Source organism: Balaenoptera physalus (assembly GCF_965194825.1).
Source record: "Balaenoptera physalus genome assembly, chromosome: 2".
In the NCBI taxonomy this organism is placed as follows: domain Eukaryota; kingdom Metazoa; phylum Chordata; class Mammalia; order Artiodactyla; family Balaenopteridae; genus Balaenoptera; species Balaenoptera physalus.
Window position 1 is genome coordinate 107,604,164 of NC_138883.1, and position 23,702 is coordinate 107,627,865.

Below are 23,702 nucleotides of genomic sequence, written 5' to 3' on the forward strand. Positions count from 1 at the left end.
CGCTGTTTCACATGCCTGAAAACTTTCCACTGCTAGCAGCCTGCAGAAGACTGGAACAGCCATCAGGCCCCAGGGCAAGCCTTACATTTCAAGTATTTTGCAGGGGCTTTATCATCTTTGTCTTTAAAAAAAATACTTGTGATACGTGTTTTGTTTAATGTTTGGTTGAACCACTGACCCCTGTTAATCTGAGTTTAAACAAGAGTCATTCATACAATTTTATTTTCCATTTCCCTTTGTCTTCTCTCAGCATTTCCTTCTTTTATTTAGTATTTAATGCTTGAGAAATTGGGGTTACTCCTAAATTAATAAGCCTTCAGTGTGAAAATGGAATAAAACTTTCCTTAAAAATTGGAATCATAAAAATCAAACGTTCAAAGATAGCTATTGTTAGGCCTGGGTCTTCTTGAAAAGATCTGTTACTCACAAAAGCACGAATCTTTTGGTCCAAAAGCAATATCTATATTATTCAAAACACTGTTATTTCTAGATTACCCAAAAAATCAAAATAAAGTTTGCCCACATTCCCAACCTTACTCAAGATCTGGTTGTCCAGTCATATCTGGTGTTTTTACTTTTCTGTTACTGTTTATTCCCAGAATTTTAAAACTTTGTTTGGGTTGGATTGCTGTAAAACTCTGGTGAAGATACAAACCTTTATAGATCTTGAAATTGTTTTTCTAAGAAACAACAGGAGCCCTGGCCCTCATCTGGGTCTCTGAGGTTTCCTTGAATCACATTTAGGAAGAAAGAGGTCTTGAGACAGGAAATGATACTGCTTTCCTCCTTCCTCCACCCACTTGTACTTCCTGGGTCAGATTAAAGGATTTCTGTGAAGAACACAGGGTTTAACTCTCCAACTTTACTCATAATTTGGTGGCCTGGGGAGCAGCGACTTCATCTCACGCGGAACTCTTCCTTTTATTTTGTAATGCTATATGGGGGTGATGGAGGGATTATTCCAAGTATCAAGGCTCCATTGGCCCCTCTTTGCTTAAGTGGCCTTGGCTTGAGTGATTACATGCATAGTTTCTCTACAGCTGTCTTACCATTCTTCCTGGGTTCTTGGCCTGGCTTTTATAGCATGTGATAGGAAACAAAGCCCAATTCAGTTAGAAGGAAATTTGGACCACTTTGTTCTCGGCATTTCCCTAAATTTTAGACACGACTGCTGCCCACTTGTTTTAAGAAATATGACCCTTGTATGTGGGTGTTGGTTTTGCAGCTCAGCTCTCATTCTTCCCCATCTGCTTTAGTCCCAGCGGCTGCCCATGTTGTCAGAATGAAGTATTTCTCTAGTGAAGGAGAACCCCTTGCCAAGTCAGCAGACTCAAGAGCCTGGAAGTCAGTGATGGCGTCATCACCACTTTATTTTTTATTTTTCTTTCTATTTTTCCTCCAGCTTCTGACTATGGGCTGTTTCTCTCAGATGAAGACCCCAGGAAAGGAATTTGGCTGGAAGCAGGCAGAACACTGGATTACTACATGTTGCGAAATGGGGTATGCTGTTGATCTTTTTTTGATTTTTTTCATCACTTTGTCCCTAGGCCTTCCATAGAAGCTAACATGATTATGCTTCAAAGAAAAAGAGAGACTCAACAACCTATTTTGATTCAAGGGCACTTTATTAATAGTTTTGATGTAATATACTTCGTAAAGGCTGTCCAGGTTAGTGATGATAGAAAATATCAGCAGTCCAAATTCTTGAAACTCCACAAAGTAATTAAAGCAGCATGAGGTTATGATTTTAAGCTGTTTCTACATGCCATTGTTGGACTTGGTAGTTATGAAACATAGCATCTTCCTGTAAGTATGTAGGAAGTACCCTGGTGACTGGTGATAGAAAGTAAGCATAGAGAGAGAACAAAAATATAATGCTAAAGGTAGCCAGAAATTAAATATTAATCAGTGTTTTGCTTTTATAAAAAAGTTCACATTAGATATGAGTTTAATAACTATCAGTAACAGTAACAATAAAAAATTGTGTTATGGAAGTAGGAAGAAAATAACGAGTAAAAAAGTGTTAACAGGGAACTATATTCAGTATCTTGTAACAACCTATAATGGAAAATAATTTTTTAAAAAAAAAAATATATATATGACACTGAATCACTTTGCTGTACACCTGAAACTAACACAATATTAGCTTAACCCCCGAAATATATTGGGTTTTGGTTTACGGAATAGACACATTGGATTGGTCAGTACTCCGTAAGCAAGAGCAAAGTATGAGTTGCCATTAATTTTCCCTTCCATAGTTCTCTTTTTAAGAAGTGTAGTAAAAGGAGAGTCTCTTATTTAGACATAACTCTCAAACTTATTACGCCTGTTTGGTCTTGCCATTATTGGCCGAAAACCACTTTTACTGTGATACACCACTACTGTGAAGAATTATGGGGGGTATTACTTGTGTCCTTCATGACATATATATATTAAAAATCGCTTATAACCATGTAAGAGGTCATTGAAGAAGCACACTACAAACTTTTTAAAAAACAAGTAGGGGGCTCCCCTGGTGGCTCAGTGGTTGAGAGTCCGCCTGCCAGTGCAGGGGACACGGGTTTGATCCTTGGTCCGGGAGGATCCCACATGCCGCGGAGCGGCTATGCCCGTGCGCCATGAGTACTGAGCCTGCGCTCTGCAACAAGAGAGGCCAGCGCAGTGAGAAGCCTACTCGCCACAACTAGAGAAAGCCCACTCGCAGCAACGAAGACCCCACACAGTCAAAAAATAAAAATAAAAATAAATAAATAAATTAAAAAAAACAAAAACAAGTAGGAATTTTCCTCTGCTAATTCTCATTACAGCAGACTGTTCTCAGCCTTTCAGGAGGACATATGCTACTTTCACTTTACAGAGCTTAGTCTTCAGTAACTATGAACTATAAGTAGGACTTTTTGAGGTACAGTTTTGCTATCAGATTTTAAAGAAATCTTTATGAAAGCAGTTTATAACACTGGAGATTCTGTATTCGTGGCAAAAATCTCATGAAAACTTAGAAGGAGGAAATCGGAGGGTGCTCGGGAAAAGTCATTTTTTAAAGAAAAGTGTCCAAGTTTATTACCTCGTTACCCACCCAGTGTGAAATGTTTGTATGATTCTGCTGTAGGATATTTTGGAATATAAAAAAAAACAGAGACCTCAGAAAATTCGGATGCTGGATGGATCTGTGAAAACAGTGATGGTGGATGACTCGAAGACCGTTGGGGAACTCCTGGTGACTATTTGCAGCAGGATAGGTAAGCGCACACGCGCAGAGCTTCTGGATTTTGTTTTGTTTTTAATAATACGCCTCTTCTTTTTTTCCACCCCCTTTGGGTATCTAGGCAGTTTCGAATGTATTGTAACACATTGACTTTGGCCCAATCCCAAGAGAGTGTGTTCGTTTTCCTGATTTGCAAACCCACTAACTGGTATTGTCAACACTTGAACTTCTCACTGAGTCACAAGTGAGAGCTTTTATTTCAAAGACGATAGGAGTTTTCAATTGAAAGTGATGTTTCAAAATCATATAATTCAGTCTCCTGCCCATGGCTGTGATTCTGTGTAAGCATCACTGATACCCAGGATCTCTCCTGAAGACTCGTGGGGACAGCCTGTACAATTCTTAGGCATCTTTTTTTCTCCTAGCTTCTGTTAGTCTCCTCAGAACAAGTCTGTCTCCTTTCTATATGAAGCCTCTTGGATATTTTCAGAAAGTGGCCTTGCCTGTCTTAGTTTCCTCATCATGCACAGGAAGCCCAGCTCCTTCAGACACTGCTTGCTTGATATTGTCTTGCCTTCCTCTGTATGATCTCTACTTTGTTCTTATTACTCAAAAATTAGTCAGGAGACTTGAACATGACATTTGAGTGTGACTTAACTAGCTGAAGATCCTCCTCTGTGCCCAGTTACTTGATGTGTGCTCCCTGGGTGACCCTGACCTTCATCTTGGCAAGGCTTCGTTCCTGTCTTTTGCCTCCAGGGACTCCTTGGAGTATTATAGGCCCCAGGATGAAAGGAGTTGATAACAATGTAATCACTGACCATTATAACCTAATTGATAATTTTAGGAATTACAAACTATGAAGAATACTCTTTAATCCAAGAAACAATTGAAGAAAAGAAAGAAGAAGGAACGGGTACATTAAAAAAAGACAGGACGCTGTTACGAGACGAGAGGAAGATGGAGAAGTTGAAGGCCAAGCTTCACACGGATGATGACCGTGAGTGTCTGAAGAGGAGGTGTGATGCAGGCACATGGTCAGCCAAGCCTCACTCCTCTCCCGTCATCTGTATGACCCAGGGCAGGGGTGTGTGGTTGTGCCTTTGTTTTATTTTATCTACAAACATGTTGGCCTGTGTCACTAAAAGATAGAGACCCTTAAGGGAAAAAAAAAAAAGGGACGATAATACCATTTCACATCTCAAAAGTAATCTCTTAAGGTGAAATATACACATTGTGTTCACATCTTCTCCATTGCTGTCTAAAGAATTTTTTTGTAACAGTTTGTTTGAACGAGGGTCCAAATAAGATTGGATGATAGGTTGTTTAACTCTTTTAGTCTCAAGAGTTTCCCTCCATCGCTTTTATTTTTGCCTTACAATTTTTGAGGGGAAGAAACCAGATTGTTACTTGTATAGAATTTTCTACATCCTGGATTTTGTTCGATGACCTGTGGTGTCATTTAACATGTTCATCTCTCCCTTTTAATTCCTGAGATCTGGAGGCTTGATCAGATTTGTGTGTGTGTGTATGTATGTGTGTTTAAAAATAAAGACTCCTATGTGTGTTGTGTACTTCCATTAGGAAGTTGAATTCGGTTGTTTCCTTTTTTGTGGTGTTAACAGCCATTGATGATCATTACTTAGATCCTTTATTTCCTTAGGGGTTACGAAACAGTAATATAATTCTATCGTAGGAATGTCCTTTTCTACGACTACAGAGCTAATAATATACAGAAAAGCCAGTATATATACCCCATGTGTCCCCCAGACCTGTGCTTTGTGCACCTGGCTGCCTGACGCCACCCCACCCCCAAGGATCTTACTTCATGCACATTTCACTCAGACCTTCCCAGCCTCTTTCTTTCATTGTTCTTTCTCTCAGTGCTGCATTGGGAAGATGTCATCCTTGTCATTATGTTTATTGATCTTCCGTGGGGCTTTCATTTCCTCTGACCCTCTCTCCATTCTCTCTTTCTCCCTCGCCTCATTTGATTTACAGTTGCATACTTCTTTCCAAATGAGACCTTAGTAGGCAAATCCTGAGGATTTTTATACTGTGCATGATGCTCTTCCAGGTACTGTGGGAGATGAGGTCCATCCAACACATTCCCTGTGCCGAAGCTGAGGCTTGTAATAAATACTTGCTCACAATGTGTGTGTTGTTAAACCCGGGGAGGAGTGTAGGAGTGAAAGCTGTGTGAAGTGTGGAGGAATGATCCATCCCTTTGCACCTAGGTATCAGGGAAGTGTTTTCTAAATGAGTGAGATTCCAGGTGTGCCATGGGCAAGGTTCTACCCTCCCTGACCCCTTAGTGGCCTGTCCTCTCCTTGCCCCAATTACTTTCATTTTCCTCCTCTTTTCTACTTAAGGTCAGAGGTAGTAACTCGTGATGCTCAGAGTTTATAAATTATTTCACCTGATCAGACTAAAGACCAGCCTTGACTTAAAAAGAAATGCAAACTTGACTGTCTTGGCATAAAGCACTGTTTTCCTTATCCCCCCACCCACCACCCCAAGGAAGGCACATGGATTCTTTCTGGGGCTTTACTAAGTGAGGAATCACTGTGGATTTCTCCCTCATTTGCTTTTTCATGTGTCATATGGTACATGTGTAGTTACTTTGCAAAGTTAAAAAGCTCAGATCTAATCTAAGAAGTAACTATAACTGAATATCAGCATCCTAGAAATCCACATCTGCATCACACTGCTGTTTTGGCTAATCCCCTTGAACTAAGAGGAAGAATCGACACAGTTCTTTCATATGTCGTCTTGCGTTGCAGTAAATTGGCTGGATCACAGCCGAACATTCAGAGAACAAGGAGTAGATGAAAATGAAACGTTGCTGCTTAGACGGAAGTTCTTTTACTCTGATCAGAATGTGGACTCGAGAGACCCTGTGCAGCTGAACTTGCTCTATGTTCAGGTACAGTATTGAATGCTCAGACGCTGAGGTTGGTGAGCTATCCGGAAGCTCTGGCTGTGGCTCGTGGTGGGCAGGAGCTGGGCTCCGGCTCTCACCGTGTCTGTGACATGCACTTTCCAGTCGGGTTGGGTTGTGGTACAGGTTGGTGTCCACTGTGAGCTGGCCATCCAGAGGTGGGCCTTTGTTGGCCTCCCAGGTGGGGTCCTCGTGGCCACTACTGTCTCTCTCTGCTTGGCTTCACGGCACTTACCTGGCTCATCACTTCACACGCACTACAGCTTTCTTAGCTCGCATCTAGAATACAAGGATGGTTATTGGTCAGAAAATCAGTACTTCTTATTAACTGAAAGATACTACTCTCTCAGTAACTTTTTATGTTTTTACCATTAACTAATTGTTTAAACTCAGACGAGTCATTCAAATTATCTGAGTTGCAGTTACCCAGTATGTAAGATGTGGGCTTTGCACTAGACAGTCCCAAAGGTTTCTTTTGGCTCAAGGAAAACATCTTCCTCTCTCTCTCTCTCTCTCTCTCTCTCTCTCTCTCTCTCTCTCTCTCTCTCTCTCTCTCTCTCACTCTCTCACTCTCACTCTCACTCTCACTCTCACTCTCACTTCTTTCATTCTTCCTTATTCTCTTTCCCTTTCCTCTCCTTTTATTTATCTATCAGCTTATAGAAATAATGCAGGGGGTCAGCAAAATGCAACCACAGCGTCGCCTGTGTTTATAAATAAAGTTTTATTGAAACCTCGTGCCATTCATTTATGCATTGCACGTTGGTAAATCCCCTTCTGTATCACATAATTGTCTACGTGTTGTCCGTGGCAGCTCTCATGTTCCAACAAAAGAGTTCAGTAGTTGTGACAGACACCACATGGCCCAGAGGTGTAAATTATTCACTCTCTGGCCTTTTACAGGAAAAGTTTGCTGACCCCTGAGTTAGTGGATGGAAGGAGGGCTGGGAGATAGGCTGGGAGGCGAGAAGGGAGGGAGATATCAGGGCAATAAGAAAATGGTTGTTGGTTTAAGGCTCAGGGCCATAGGTTAGAGTGTCCATCTGAGAGTGCTCTAGAGATCATTTAACTGGAGAAAGGAAAGACAAAGAAGAGGAATAAATAGCAACAGCAGTGAGGGGTCAGGAAATGGGAACAGGACTTCAGGTGCAGTGGGTTCCTGATTCCAGGACTGTGCATTTGCTGATCATTTCCCCCAAATGTCTGCAGTATTGAGTTCTTGTCTGTTCTCTCTATATATTTTGGGATGGGGATTGGGTTGATTTTACTTCTAGATAATTTTTCTGTTAGCTTTATCATTTAGGGTCATAAAAAATATATTGCATTTCTGTTTCCCCCTCTATGAATCTGGTCATTATACAAGGATTTCCCTTTGCCCCTGTATTTTTCATGATCACTTCGACCTCCCTAGATTACACTCAAGCTTCAGTTTTAATATACTGGGCATTGCTGATGCCTTCCATCTATAGGCAATTTGGGGCAAGGACTTGTTTTCCCTTTGCCTTAATTCATTTTTTGTTTGTTTGTTTAAATAAATAACTTTATTTATATTTGGCTGCGATGGGTCTTCATTGCTGTGCACAGGCTTTCTGTAGTTGTGGCGAGTGGAGGCTACTATTCGTTGCGGTGCACGGACCACTCATTGCGGTGATTTCTCTTGTTGCGGAGCACCGGCTCTAGGCACGTGGGCTCCAGTAGTTGTGGCTCGCGGGCTCGGTTACTCTGCAGTATGTGGGATCTTCTTGAACCAGGGATTGAACCTGTGTCCCCTGCACTGGCAGATGGATTCTTAACCATTGCACCATCAGAGAAGTCCCTGCCTTAATTCTGCTGTGCTATGATCACCCACACTGTCTTGAATGCCTCACTCTGGCTTGGCTGGCATGTTTCCCCTTGTTCCACAGAGAGGGTACGCTGGGATGCGGGAACATGGCAATGGAGAGAATGTGTTGTTCTTTCCAAGCTCCTGATGCTTTTTGCTTCCTCTTGTGTTGCAGGCTCGGGATGATATCCTGAATGGCTCCCACCCTGTCTCCTTCGAGAAAGCTTGTGAGTTTGGTGGATTTCAAGCCCAGATTCAGTTTGGACCTCATGTGGAACATAAACACAAGCCTGGATTCTTAGAGTAAATGACCTTTTGTTTTTCTTTTTTGCCTTCTTTTCTCTTCACTGTTTATTTTTGAGCTAGCTATGCAATGTGTGTACACCGTGGTTTCAGTAAATTGTGAGATTGTTAGCTTTTACTCGGTTCAATATATGATGAAATTTGTGAGCCTCGGGGAAAGCAAGGGGCCTGGAAATCCAGGGTTGGGATGACTGAAGATGACTTGCTCCACGCTCAGGCAGGATGCGGTTTCCTCTGGACCAGAGGGTCTGTGGCATCCCTCCAAAGTGTTGTCCAGGGTATTTCTGGACTTGAGAAACTCACTTCCCCCATCTTCTGAAACCCCTGCTCCTTAGAACATTTCTTCTTCATATTGGACCAAATTTTGTCATGTTTAATTTCTTTTTAAGCCTCTAGTATTACAACAACAGTATAAAAGAGAGAGCTTCACATTATTTACTATAATCTTATGAAATCTTCATTGTTCTGCACGTGTGATGTATACATTAAATACTGGCTCTACTCTTCCATCTGGTCTTTGGTTCTCTTTCATAAAATGATGGGGGTAATTTTTGTGGCTCAGTACTTACGGGTTCAAGAGAAAGCTAACCCTCCAGCTTCATCATGGCTCCTCCGAATGTGAGCCTTAGGGTTGGTTTTCCGAGAAATGCCCAGCAGACAAGCCCAGCCATACGGAGGCTGCTGTTTGTCAGAGTTCATTTTCCCCTCTGTTTGGTCTGGGCTTTCTAACATTTCTTTCCTTTATCTGTTTTCCCCCACCTTTTCTTTCTCTCTTCTGCTTCTTCCTAGATCAGATGAAACATTTGGCTGAGCCAAAAAAAAAAAATCACTGCAGAAAGTCTTAACCTGGTCAATATCATGCTCTCACCTAGAGTGCAGCTTGTAGTGGGGACCTGACAGGAATGCCAACTGGGGTGGGTGGGCATCAGCTTTTCTGTAAGATATGCCAATGTGAGATGCACAGAGTAGGTCATCTGTTGTATTGTGTCTGAGTGTGTTGAGAGGAGAGAATAACATAAATGCCTATTTGGCCCTTGACCTCACTTTCACTTTGGTGGAAAGTAGTTGGGACCAGCATGTGCCCTAAGGTAAAAAGGAAATCTGACTTCTCTCCTAGTGGCAGAGAATGCCTGGGCTTCACGCTGTTGGGTCTATACTGAGTTGTTACTAAAAAAAACCTCTGCCCTTGGCGTTAATGAATCCTGGGGAGCCTTTCTAAAGTGATGCTTTGTCCTACAGTATTCCGTACAGTGGCCTTGAGACTGAGACTGGCTCTGAGCAGGTCCTGTCATTGACTTTGCTCTGTGTTCTCCAAACGAGTCATATGGCCAAAGTGTTCCTCAGGGCCAATTCTACCCAGTTGGTCTGGCTTCCTTCCTGCAGGAGTCACGGAAGCTTGCCTTTGTCTGTCCTGACACCCCAGACGCCTTTCAGAAAACCACATGCACACAAGCTTTTACTAGTTTCACCTTGCCACATTCTAACCTCACAGTTGGTCCCTCAGATACATTTTGTGTCATAAACCTGTGGATTATGGCCATGGAAATTGATAACACCAAGAATTATTAAGCCCTGGAGGGAGGAAACATATTTTGTTTGTTTCTTTGAGTGACTGATGAAGAATAGGAGAAAATGAAGAGAAGATTTATGAACCAAAATTTTTAAAATAAAATGTTTAGTTTTAGGCTTTTGTAACTGTGAGCCTATCCAGCCCTGATGAGAAGGTGATCCACATGTAGCCATTCACTGGGTGCCAAAAATGAGGCTACCATGGTCATTTCATTCATGCCTTTCCTTTAGAGCTTTTGGACAGATAATTCCCAGGGCCCCCTTGTGAATTGAGAAAGCAGTATATTTTAAGCTACAGATGTGGAAGAAGAAGCAGAGAGAGGAGATGTGGCTTGTTCACAGTGACAGAATTTTTCTGCAGGTAGCTTCTGACTCCTTAACACTGGGATTTAGAAACAGATTCCTACTTGGAGGGCAAAGTTGCCTCTTTCACTGGTCTCCCAGTATGCAGCAAGATTAAGAAAGTACTTAAAAATGTGATCGCAAGGTTCTTTGGTCTCTTTGCTATGTCACTGGTTGTGACAACTACATCACAGCGAATACTGTTCCACCACCGACTGCTTGCATAGGGATTACAGACAACATGAGAGCACTGGTATTGCTCTTACACTGTCTCCTGTGATTTATGCGCTATCGAATGCTGCACACCTACACTCCATTAAAGATGTTCCTTCTCTTAATGTGAGGCCATCAAGGTTAAGCAATTGTGTTCAGTTTTCTTGTTTCTGAGATTATGGTATGGATCTCATGCCCCTAGTGTATGTGTATCCTTACTCAGATTCCAAATTAAAACAAGCTTATTGGGCCTGGTAGCAATTATTTTTCCTTATGAATTTGATTTTCTCTTTAATTAGACCAAATCTAGTTTAGGTAATGAGGGATTTTCATTTAATGTAGATGTTTAATTGTGTATATTATTGCACATACACTACAGGTAGAACTTCCTGAGGATGTTCGTCTCCTCTTAATTAAAACAGCAAGGTCACATTTCCCTGATTGTATGTTGGATAGTCTGAGACTGTTCAGCGATAATATCCCTGGGCTGTCCCTGGTGACTGTGGCTGGGCTGTGTCTGCCAGCCTTTGTTTTTCCCCATCTAGCTTTCATATATACTATTGGCTTTGAACAATTCAGTTGGGGGAAAAAAAAAAAAAGAAGGTTGGACTTTGCCACAGAGCCTGGTTGAAGATAAAGCCAGGCAGAGATTTTAGTCACATAGCTTAAGGGGTGAGGTACATGGAAGTATGTTTAATGACTCTATTTCTTTTAATTTTTTGAAAATTTGTTCAGCACTTGTGCTCAAAGTCAGCATACTATGGACCTTTTTAAAAAAAACTTTATTGAGGAAAAATTGGGAATAATTGACAACTACAATTAATATATTTTTAAAGTATACAGCTTGATGATTTGATACATATAGAATGATTACCAAGATCAAAATAACACATCCATCACCTTACATAGTTAATTTGTGTGTGTGTGTGTGTGTGTGTGTGTGGTCAGAATGCTTAACTACTTGGCAACTTTTAAGTACACGATACCATATTTTTAACTATAGTTACCGTGCTGTATGTTAGATTCTTATTCTTCTTTTAATTGAAACATTTGTACTCTTTGACCTACCTTACCCTTTTCACCTCTCCCCTACACTGACCCTGGAAACCACCATTCTATTTTCTGTTTCTATGAAAAAGGCTTAAAAAAAAAAATTCTGCGTGTAAGTGAGACCATATAGATTGGTCATTCACTGTCTGGCTTATGTCACTTAGCATATAGCCCTCCAGGTTCAACTATGTTGTCACAAATGGCAGGGTTTCCTTTTTTCTTACGGTAGAATGATATTCCATTGTATGTATCTGCCACGCATTTTCTTTATCTGTTCATCCATCAAAGGACATTTAAGTTGTTTCCATATCTTGGCTATTGTGAATAATGGTGCAGTGAACATGGGCGTGCAGTTATTTCTTCAAGACACTGATTTCAATTTCTTCGGATATACACCGAGGACTGGGATTTCTAGATCATACGGTAGTTGCTATGGACCTTTTTATGAGAATTTTTTTCACCTTTCTTTAGACCCTTTAATGGTTTCTGTACTCACTTGATGGGAGCATAAAGTATAAACAACACAATCCAGTAACCAATATATATTCTTTCTGCTCTCCTGTGTTCAGAAAACGCTTGCAGAAAGCATGCCATGTGGTACCTCACTGAGGACTTCATATGTGTGTTCTGTTGCGCCAGGTATAGGGAAGATACAAGGGATATTGTAGATTAATTCTTTGCTGTTTTTGAGGCTACAGTCTACTTGGCAATAAGCATATGAAATTGTTATTTTGGAGAGCCAAAACGTGCCTGTAATTTCAACAAGGTCTAACCTTTAACTATACTTTGAAAGCAGGATGGTTGGAATCTATTTAGGATTCCAAAAGTTGCAGGCTCTGGGGACTACTGTGAATTGTTTCTAGAAATGTGGCAATAGTATAGTGCGAGAAGCAATGTTGACGGAAGAATTTGGCAAAATAGAAGGTAAATCTAAAGAATGAGCTCTTAAAACAGCAACAACAATGAAACCTATCAAAATAATGACTAACTTTAGGCCCTTTAAAAACATGGTAGAAAACTTTACAAAGTGATCAGAGTCAAGATAGGGGTAGAGGATTAAGTGGTACAAACTATTGATACTATGTGTATAATAAATAAGCTACAAGGATATATGGTACAGCACAGGGAATATAGCCAGTCTTTAATAATAACTGTAAATGGAGTACAATCTTTAAAAATTGTAAATTTAAAAATTTTAAGGTGTACTCTGTTGTATACCTGAAATTTACATAATTTTATAAATCAACTATACTTCAATTTTAAAAGAAGTGATCAGAGTCAAAGTCTTCTATGGCTTATTATATCAAAGAATATTAGATACACTGATAAACTTTAGACCTTAAATCAAGTATATGTGATAAAATTTTAGATAGCTCTAGGTGATGGGTATAGAATGTTCACTCTGTAATTCTTTTAAACTTTTGTGGGTTTCAGATTTTTTTAATAATAAAATGTTGGGGAAATATTGCTAGCCTAAAAGAATAGAAATAGATTGTAGAACTTCCAAACCAGATTGTGTGTGTGTGTGTGTGTGTGTGTGTCATAGGGAGCAGGATGGTAATGGAGAAGTGATACCAACAACTTGTCCAATACAGTAGGAGTTGTACAAGGTGGTTTACAGAAACAAAGCCAGAAAAAGTACAGTAAATAGAATGTACAAAATAAGATCTGAGAAATACTTCTAAATATCTTAGGCATCATAGCAAATGTAAGTAAATCAAACTTACCAGTTAATAGAGGTTCTCATTGGATGAAATTTTTTAAAAGTTCAGCTCTATAGTATTTCTAGAAGACATACTTAAAGTTTAAGGGCACAGGAAACTTTAAAGACATAAAATGGTGTACCAAGAAACTGGTTAAATCAAAGCTAGAGAAGCTATACGCAGTGTCACAAAACATAGACTGTAAGGCAAACAAAGCATAAGTAGAGACAAAGAAGGTTGTTATAAAGATAGAAGGCTAATTCGCCAGGGTGTGAGCCTGTATGCATCTAACATTACCTTAAAATATAAAAAGGAAAAGCAGGCAGTATTACAAGGAGAATTTCATATACATGCTTTTAGTGGAATAATTTAACATACTTCCCTCAGGGAGTGATAAGTAGAACAAGATCAAAATAGAAGAAAGAAAATGTTTTAGTCAAGAGAAAGTAATGAAATAGAAATCATAGAGAGAATCAGCAACACCCAAAGCTGCTGCTTTGAAAAAATTAATAAAGTATGTAAATTTCTGGTAAGTTTGATCAAATAAAACAAAAGAAGAAAAAGGCAAAAATAAACATTATTAGTAATGGGGACAGAACTTCAGATAGGGGTTTTAAAAATCATAAGAGAATGAAATGAAAACTTGAAGCCAAAATATTTAAAATCTAGACAAAAATGGATATTTAGAAAATCTGGATGGATCTATGATCTTGAAAGAAATAGTCTTAGCGGTTTAAAATATACCAATCAAAAAACAACAAAACAAAAAGTAGGCTCAGGTTATTTCAGAGAACAGAAAGAGAAAAAAAAGAAAGAAAACCCCAAAACTCGTCACCTTAACTTGGAGCTAGCAGAATTAAGATAGCAAAATTGTATACAGACCATGTAACACTTTTAAACTCAATATAGATGCCTTCCCTAAAATTTGTAAATTAATAAAGTCCAGCATGACATGTGTTTATACATAACTGCTATTTGTAACTGGTTTCTGCAGGAATGCAAAATTCATTGTTCAATAAATAATTTATTACATGTCTTTCTACCTGTAGGCACTAGACATTAGGGAGACAGCAGTGTAAAACACAGTCAAACATTCCTACCCTCATGGAACTTATATTCTAGTTCAGAGAGGCAGATATTAAATGATAAGTAAATTACACAATAAGGAAAGAAAAAAGAAATGATTTCAGGATTAGAAAAATGAAACTGTCATTAGTTGTAGGTGATAGGTTTATCTACATAGATAATTCACTCAATCTATGAAGAAACTAATTAGAACTATTAATAGAAAGGAGAGTCTCTGGAAGAAAGATCAGTACATAAAGGCAGCTTATTACCACCTAGATCCAGACAACCGTGGTATTCACCTGCAGGACTGTGAAAAATAAAAACATGTGTGTGTGTGTGTATTTGTGTGAAAATATATAGAGGACTCACACCATTATCCCAATTTCTTAGAGAGCTATAGTAATTAAAACACTCCATTATTGATGTAGGGTGATGTTAAGAGTTCTAAAGGTTGATGAACTTGCCTTAATGAAAGTTAAAATACTAGGCAAAAGACATTACCAAATGAAGAGTGAGGCCGCAGACTGAAAGAAGAAATTTGTATATTTGCAGTGCATACTACCAAGAACAAATTAATGTCCAGAAAATATGAAAAAGGAAATTAGACCTTCTAAGAAAAAAAGATCAAGATAACAAATAGGCACTTGAGAGAAGAGGAAATTCAACTGACTTCTAAAGACAGGGGAAAATATTCAGCCTCATAAGCAATCCAGAATGCAAAATCAATAAGGAGATAGCATTTCATGTCTCTCAGATGGGCACAAATTTTTTAATTAATTAATTTATTATTTTTTTGGGGGGCTGCGTTTAGTCTTTTCTGCGGCACGTGGGCTTTCTCTAGTTGCAGCGAGCGGGGGCTACTCTTCGTTGCGGTGCGTAGGCTTCTCATTGCAGTGGCTTCTCTTGTTGCAGAGCACGGGCTCTAGGCCGGCGGGCTCAGTAGTTGTGGCTCATGGGCTGTAGAGCGCAGGCTCAGTAGTTGTAGCGCACGGGCTTAGTTGCTCCGTGGCATGTGGGAATCTTTCCGGACCAGGACTCGAACCCGTGTCCCCTGCATTGGCAGGCGGATTCTTAACCACTGAGCCACCAGGGAAGTCCCAGATGGGCACAAATTTTAATGTATGAAAACAGCAAAGTACTTTACAGAGGAAACAAGATATTTTAGAAGATGAATCTGTTGAATTTAAAAATACAATGAGAAACAGAATATATTGTGTTATAGATATAAGGAGATGTAGGAACATGATAAAATATGTGTGGAAATTACCTTCAGGAAAATGACAACCCTTAGGGAGAGAAAGAAGGATGGTGTGGCACTTCAGCTAAATCTGTCATTTGTTCTTTACAAACAGAAGGAGAGGTAGCAATCATAAAGCAAATATGACCACATGGTAACATGTATTTATCCTTGATGATAGGTATGTAAATTGAGGTATATACTGTTCTTTATATTTCAAATGTTTTCACAGTTAACGTGTCTTTTAAAAAGTCAGTTGCAGTAGTCTATGTGTGAGGTGATAAAAGCTTGTGATCACTGAGGTTGGATATATACCATGTGGTAAAGGCAAAATTAATGGGCCTTGGAGGTCACACAGAAAGGTTCCGTGACTCTGTATGTCACAGGGAGAAATGGTCCAGTGGTTGGGTGCAGGCAGGCAGGGAGCTAGCAGGTGAAGGAAACCTCCCTCCTGCTAGATTACCGTAGCCCCCTCATCCTGTTGGCGTGTTCCCCAAAAGTATTTTACTGAGAAAACACAGCAACCCAGGGTATGAATCTCTGAGGAAGAATTTAGAGTGGACTTGGAAATTTTTCCCCACAAACTCAAGATAATTCTACTGTCAACAAGCAAAGCTCTTGACACAGTAGGAAGTCTTAAGTCAGTTTTTCTCTTGGCATCTGTTCAGACACATATTCCTCCTTTGGAGTTGTTCTGTGCGTTTTTTTGTCAGAATAATTTGGCTGTAGATTCTGTTTTCAAACTAACAGTGAAGCAAGCGTTTCAGCTTTGTTTCTCACCAACTCTGTCTTACCTCCTATTCCTCACCACTGCCCATGCACTAGCTTCTCTATCGTTGGCTTCTGTCCCGTGCCCCTGACAGCCTGGAGCGCTTTCAGCAGTTTGGCGTGGTGCTGACCACTCAGTGGTGCCTTCACTGTTTCCTTCTAGCAGCAGCCTCCTAAGGTTGATGTCTCTCTCCCTAACGACTTTCAGACTCCAGAACTTTCAAACCAGGAACCTCTGAATGCATCTAGCCCGGAGCTGTCTCTGAGCCTCTGGACGATTTCCCGTCCTTACGCTAAGGGGCATTGGGATTGGTTCAGGAGCACAGAACTACTGTGTGACTGAGGCCCTCAGACCCTTTCCTGTGCTTTCCCCATGCTCTCTTCATTCTCCACTTCTTGCCACTGTAACTGTTTTCCAACTCATCCAGTGCTTTCTTCCACCTACATCATCACCTCAGTTATCCAGGACTTGACCAGTACTCTAAGTCACAGACATTTTCATCTTTGAGTCTGGATTTAAAGTCAGTGTATCCAACTTCATCATTTGAGCTTTTGGCCCACTGGGCCAGTGGTTCTCCACCTTTAGCATATGTCAGGCTCATCCAAACAGCTTGTTAAAACATACTACTGGGCCTCACCTCCAGAGCTTCTTATTCAGTGGGTTTGGGGCAAAGCCTGACGATTGACACGTCTAACATGTTCCCAGGTAGTACTGATGCTGCTGGTCTTGGGACCACACTTTGAGAACTTTATGTGCTACCAAATTTGAGATGATATTGTTATTCATTTGGTGGTTGAGCATAAAGATGGGGCTCAGAAAACCTGGGTGTTCCCGTGTCCTTTGGGTGACACTGTCCTTGCTGTACCTCGGTACCTTCCCTCCCCTTTATTCCTCCACCATGTGCTGTTCACTGCTTTGTTTGTGTGTCCATATTGATGCCCTCATTCTCCAGGAATGAGGGGGCAAGCCATTGTTTTCAGTTCACATGATTTCAGGATTAGAAAAAATGAAACTGTCGTTAGTTGTAGGTGAACACTCCTAGGTAGGAATCCTATCTGCTTTTCAGGTGATAAGATCAGCTTAGAGAGGTGGTGAGTTGCCCGTGGTGGTGCGACTACTAGGTGACAGTTCTGGGACAGATGAGAAACAGTTAAACTTTCCTCAAATCATAGCTGCCTCCCATGTACTTGTGTACTTATTTTCAGACTGGAGAACATCTTTAGAATGCCTCTTTTGGAATAACTTCCAGAAGCAGCTTACATTTATATAAGAAAATGAAGTTTTAAGTGAATGGCTGCATTTGAATCCAGATCCCTCTCCCTCTAAATTCCCCTTCCCTTTTTCACTGCCTCTTGGCATTTCTAAAAAATTGACTGCCACCACTATGGTCATTGTTACCATTATCTGATTGGGTGTTTCTGTTATTTTATTCCTCTCTTTGTCTGAAAGTTCTCAAATACTGATCGCATGGTATGTCTTTTGATCAAAGGGTAGCTTGGAGAGACCAGGGTGCTAAGTAGCTAAGAGCATGGTCTCTGGAGCCCACAGAGGAGGCTTAAATTGTTGGCTATGACTGTGGGCAACTTACTTAGCATCACTGAACCTCCTGTTCCATATATAAAAAACTGGAATATTGGGATATTTTCTCCCAAGGGCTTTTGTCAGAGTTTAATCTATTTATGCGTGTAAAACACCCGAAACATTATTTGCCTTTCAATAGAACTGCAGCCGTTAGTAGTGGAAAACCCTCTCTCAACATGGTTTACTGTTGCTTGGATAATCCCCAAAAGTTAGTTAAAGTAAAGAATCTATGCTACTACCTCTCTGAAACCCTATATTTTAACTTTCAATTTAAGCATTCATTTGCCAATCTTTTGATACCAGACCAATGTTTTTTCCTGGTGTGGGTCACCTAGTTAAGGTTCCACATTATCTTTGTTGGATGAGCCACATCATCTACAAGAGAATATCAAGATGGTCATGAAGCACTCTGAGGACAGACTGTTTTTAAATTTTCGCAATTTTTTCCTTTCAGTATTTTACATTTGTCTCGCTTATATCTAATTCAATAACTTTTTGTAAATATTTACCATTAGGAAGCATTAAGTAGCTCTCTTTTGGACTATTTTAACAGTTTATGGGGTGTATTGGTTAATTACATAATTATGTGATATACAGCCAGCAGCGAGATTGGGGAGCAAATGCAGATAAATATAGATGGGGGAAGAAATACAACTGGCTCGGCCAGAGTGAAAGTAGAGCTCCTGAGAGAAGAGTCTCTTGGCTGATTTCAACCTTGCATGGATCTCAGAGTGTGAGAACTTTGACTAGTCTGCCGTCTTAGTAAAGCGGGAGATCTGTTATTATCGCACTCCGAAAAAATGATATGCACAAGGCTGGCAGAGGGTTTGGAGGCTGCCCTTTTAAGGTGGGAATGTTTAAGGCCGCAGTGCAAGGGACTTTGCTTGGTCAGAGCTTGCTTAATTAGGAGAAAAATTTCCAATCAGGTTTGACCATCTGACCCATTTTCTCAGAGAAAACCGACAGATTTCACTGGTATGTCTGCCGCAGATGCTTAGGAGCCTTCCATACTCGGGTTTGGTAATCAAAAACACAACCGAGCTGGAACTGCTGAACCGCCGGCTGGCAGGCAGTGATGGGAGGCTGCCTGCTCCTTTCAGCTCCCTTGCTGACACTGCGCGTTGTCCGATTTACTGGGGAAGAATACACCCAACACGTGCACGCAGACCCACACCCACACACTCACTTCTTATTTGAAAATACCTTACACTAAACTCCCCCCAGATTTCCTCTTGCAACACCAGGGGTCACACCTCTGGTGCAAGCTTCTGGAAGTTGTTTCTGTACCTACTGAAGAGTGGGAGGTTCAATGCCTACCAAAGAATGGGAGGATTAGTTTGCAGAGTTTGATTTGAGGGCAGCTTGTGGCCACACGGAACTTTATTGCCATAAATACCCAACATATTCCGGCCTGGCCACCGGATGCTGCCATCTGGTGTTCTAGTAGCAGTCATCGTTGTGAGTGGGCTTGGCATGGGGCCCTCTTTGGGTGCTTTTGATAACCTTTGCAAGCTCTCCTTTGTTGATGGCATAGGAGCTGCTGTCCAGAGGCTCACAGCAGTGGCCCCCTCAGAATGCTTCCTGGTTATCATTTTAAGTGTGTTCCTGGGGGAGCCTGAAACAGCCCTGTGTTCACATGCATCTGCTCTTGGACTGGAGGTCAGAGGCTCCCTGCTCCCATCCAGTCCTGTGACCTCAGCTAAGTCACTTGACCTCTCTGTGACTCAGCTTCCTCTTTTGTGACATTGATGCCTTCCATTCTTCTCTCAACCAGACCTTTTTTTCCCTGAAGTTGCTTAACAGTAGTCATAACATCTAAGGGGCTGCTGCCTAGATGTTTCTTAGGTTCCTTCCTGCAGACTGATGTGGGGGGGTCTCTTGATTAGGCCAGAGTGTTCTGGTGGTGCTCAAACCTAGATCCCTGACATTCCAGAAAATATACTCAGAATTTTTGTCTACATATGTAGTTTGCAGGTTGAAGAGCTATCATGATTCAACGCATAATGTAGCCAGAACCTGGACCTGACCCACCCCCTTTTTTGGCTGGAGTATTGAAAGCAAATCCAAGACGGCATACCATTTCGCCTATCAGTACTTCAGTATGTTTTTCTGACAATGAAGATTTTTTTTAAATAATTAAAACCCCGCCTAACTGCAAATCCACCCTAATACCAAACAAAATTAGCAGCAATTCTTTAATCACACCTAATACCCAGTCTGTGTTAAATTCTCCCCTGCATTGTATTAAAAATGTCATTTTATACTTTGTTAATACCAGGATCCAAACAAGGCCTGTAGTGGTTGGTGTTTTTCTTTTTTAAAAAAAAGCTTTATTGAGATGGAGTTTGCATACCATACAATTGGCCCATTTAAAATTTATATTTCAGCGTTTTTTAGTGTATTCACAAGATTGTGCAACCATTACCACAATCTAATTTAGAACATTTGTGTCCCTCCTACAATAAGCCCTGTGTCCATTAACAGTCATTCCCCAGGTTCCCCTCTCCCTTCCTCAGCCTTTGCAACCTCTAGTCCTATCTGCCTCTATAGATTTGCCTATTCTGGATGCTTCATATACATAGAATCATACAATTTGTGGTCCTTTGTGATGGGCTTCTTTCAGTTATCACAGTGTTTCCATACTGTTGCATGTATCATACTTAATGCCTTTTTATTGCCAAATAAAGTTACATTGTATGGCTAAACTACATTTTATTCATCCACTCATCAGTTGATGGAAATTTGAGTTGTTTCCACCTTTTGGCTGTTATGAATAATACTACTGTGAACATTGACGTACAAATGTTTATGTGGACATATGTTTTTACTTTTCCTAGATATATGCCTAGGAGTAGAATTGCTGTTTAATCTTTTGAGGAACTACCAAATTGTTTTCCACAGCAGCTGCGCCATTTTACATTCCCACTAGCAGTGTGTGAAGGTTCCAAATTCTCCATAACCTCACCAACACTCCTTACTGTCTGTCTTTTTTACTGTAGAGCCCTACTGGGTATGCACTGGTACAATATTGTGGTTTTTCTTTGTGTTTTCCTGATGGCTGCTGGTGTTGAGAATATTTTCACGTGTTTTTGACCATTTTTATCTCTTCTTTGGGGAAGTGTCTATTCAAGATCCTATGACCATTTTTAATTGTTTTTTTAAAAATCATGAGTTGTAAGAGGTTTTATATATTCTGGATACAAGTCCTTATCAGATACATAATTTGCACGTATTTTCTCCCATTCTGTGGGTTGAGTCTTCACTTTTTTAATGATTTCTTTTGCAGTTCAGTGTTTAAAATTTTGATGTAGTCCAGTTTATTTTATTTTCATTTGCTGCATATGCTTTTAGTATTATATTTTAAAAGTCTTTGCCTAACCCAAGGTCATAAAAATTTACTCCTTTATTTTCTTCTAAGAGTTAGAGATTTAATTTAGTTCTTACATTTAGGTCAGTGATCCATTTGGAGTTAATTTTTATGTGTCATGTGAGATAGGAGGTCCAACTTCATTGTTTTGCATGTGGTTATCCAATTGTCTCAGCACCGTTTGTTAAAAAGACAATTCTTTTCCCACTGAAGTGTCTTGGCACGCTTGTTGAAAATCAGTTGTCTGTAAAGATAAGGGTTAATTTCTGGAGTCTCAATTCTGTTCTGTTGACCTATATGTCTATTTTTATGTCAGTACCATACTATCTTTGTTACTGTAGCTTCGTAATAAATGTTTCTTAAAACTCTGTTAATCTGTGTGTCATCTTTTTCACCTCTACCAGCAAGCCATTTATTTGTGAAAAACCTGGGTTATTTTTATAATATTTACAAGATGGGATTTGGCTCATTGTATCCTGGTAGTGTCTCTTACCATGTTCCTCTCTCTCTCTCTTTTTTCAAACTATTAGTTTTCTAAACTATTAGGGTTTTTTTTTCTTTTTTTGTAAACTTAGATTTATATTTAGATTCTTAATGAAATTCATATTCAGTTATATATTTACTTATTTTTTCTCTATTCCCAAGAATACTTCCTAGGTGGTACTGTATACTTGCTGTTAGTTATATCAGTCAGAAGGCATATGCTGTGTGGTTATCCCACTCTCATGTAAAATTGATCATTGGGTTTGGATCAGACTGATCCTTCTGTTATAAAGTCCACCATTAACTTGTTACTGGTTTTAGCAGCCACTCATGCTTGTTTTGATCTATTGACTATTTCATTAAGAGTTGTAAAATGATGATTTTGGAATTCTATTATTCCTTCTGCATTTATTAGCTTTGTTTCTTTTCCTTTATCAATTTTCGGTATGAGCTGGTGCCCTAGCAACCTCTTAAGGTGATCAATGATTATTTCAAAGAATCTTTATTGAATTTTACGTACCTATGTTTTGACCAATTGCAGTCTTCATTCTTTCTGATGCTCCAATTGCCCCTCACATGAAATTAATTATATGATGTCTGGTGTTTGCTTCAAATAATCCGTGAGAGGGCCTGTGGGTAAGGGAGTAGATGAGTCATGAATGGCCATGAGTTATTATTGTTGAAGTTGGTCAGTGGGCACATTGTTCTGTCCTCTCTTCTTTTGTATGAGGTTTTAAAAATCACCCCATGTTTGGCCATTGGTTATCCCTTGATGTCAGTCCAGTGTCATTTTGATAACTTCCTTGATCCTCAGGCACAAGAAGCCCCAGGAACATTTTATACATCTCCTGTCCCAAAGCTAGAATCAGTCATTTCTCCAAGGATCCTGGATTCCTTTTAGCGGGAAATGGTGTTGGAAGACCACCTGGCTGACGCACTGGGGAGGCTTATTGCCACCCGGTTGTCCTTGCCCTTAGCCTCTGCAGTGGACACAAGTAGAAAATTTTTTCGGAAAAAGAAAAATGAATCAGACATGCAGATCAATATTTGCATTCAGATGAAATATTGCAGGGTTTTCATTTAACTTCTTTTGCTTTATTTATTTCATGCTAAAAATCTTGATTTCTAACAACTAATGTAATTACTCATTTACTTTATCCTAATTATATATAATATCTACCTACTTAGATAATGTAATATACTAATTTTATAGTGTGTGTATTTGTGTATATATTTAGGGGGAAGAGTAGATATTAGTTTTGAAATAATGATATCAATATTTAACAAGTCTACTATGGTCCATTTTATCTTTAAGATATATCTCACTGGGGATGGGTATTGTCAAAAGACTGTTTTTCAAAGTTAGGCTGTTGGTTCCGTACACTGTTAGGTTCATTTGTTTCAATTTGCTTTAGATTTTTATGTGTTGCATTTTACCCATTTGTGATTTCATTTGGTTCTAAAGTGAAGACTATAGTACAAGGAAAATTAAGAGGTTTCATTTCCATTCTTGTTCCCTTGTCCCTGTTTTTTCCTTTTTTCCATTAAGAATCATTTTTATTAGTACTAGATATATCCTTCTAATGTTTTTAAAAATACACATTAACAGTACAAAATGGAGGATATTTTCCTCCCTTTATCACGAAGGTTAGCATACTGTACACTCTTGGGCGCTTTACTTTGTCATTTTACAATATATCCTGGACAATCTTTCTTCTCAAATATGTTAGTTTGACCCTTTTTATCAGACTGGTTTTATATTTGCATCTTATTTAAGAGCATTGTGGGATATGGCTGTCTGTTATTAATTATACCATAAAATACTGAGAGTTAGGGACTTAACTGTGAGTTTTATGAAAAGTTTCTTTTCTTTCCTCCTCATCATAGAGTATGATAAATGCCTTACCTTTTTTTTATTCTCTCTCTCTCAGTCTAAAGGAATTCCTGCCCAAAGAATACATCAAGCAGAGAGGAGCTGAAAAGAGAATATTTCAGGTACTGGAAATGTTCAGAACTTTATTATTCTCCTCATGCATCCACAAAGCCTAT

At 39.7% G+C, this 23,702-nt stretch overlaps 1 protein-coding gene across 7 annotated transcripts in view; it reads left to right on the plus strand.

The window, feature by feature from the left end:
* TLN2 (talin 2) overlaps window positions 1–23,702 on the plus strand; it is a 447,219-nt gene that overhangs the window by 244,729 nt on the left and 178,788 nt on the right. For all 7 annotated transcript variants that reach the window (XM_082444639.1, XM_082444638.1, XM_082444643.1 and 4 more), the window contains 6 exons: window positions 1,403–1,500; window positions 3,110–3,239; window positions 4,053–4,205; window positions 5,989–6,131; window positions 8,144–8,271; window positions 23,585–23,648. In XM_082444639.1, coding sequence (XP_082300765.1) covers window positions 1,403–1,500; window positions 3,110–3,239; window positions 4,053–4,205; window positions 5,989–6,131; window positions 8,144–8,271; window positions 23,585–23,648 — 716 coding nt within the window. The remainder of the gene's footprint in view (window positions 1–1,402; window positions 1,501–3,109; window positions 3,240–4,052; window positions 4,206–5,988; window positions 6,132–8,143; window positions 8,272–23,584; window positions 23,649–23,702) is intronic.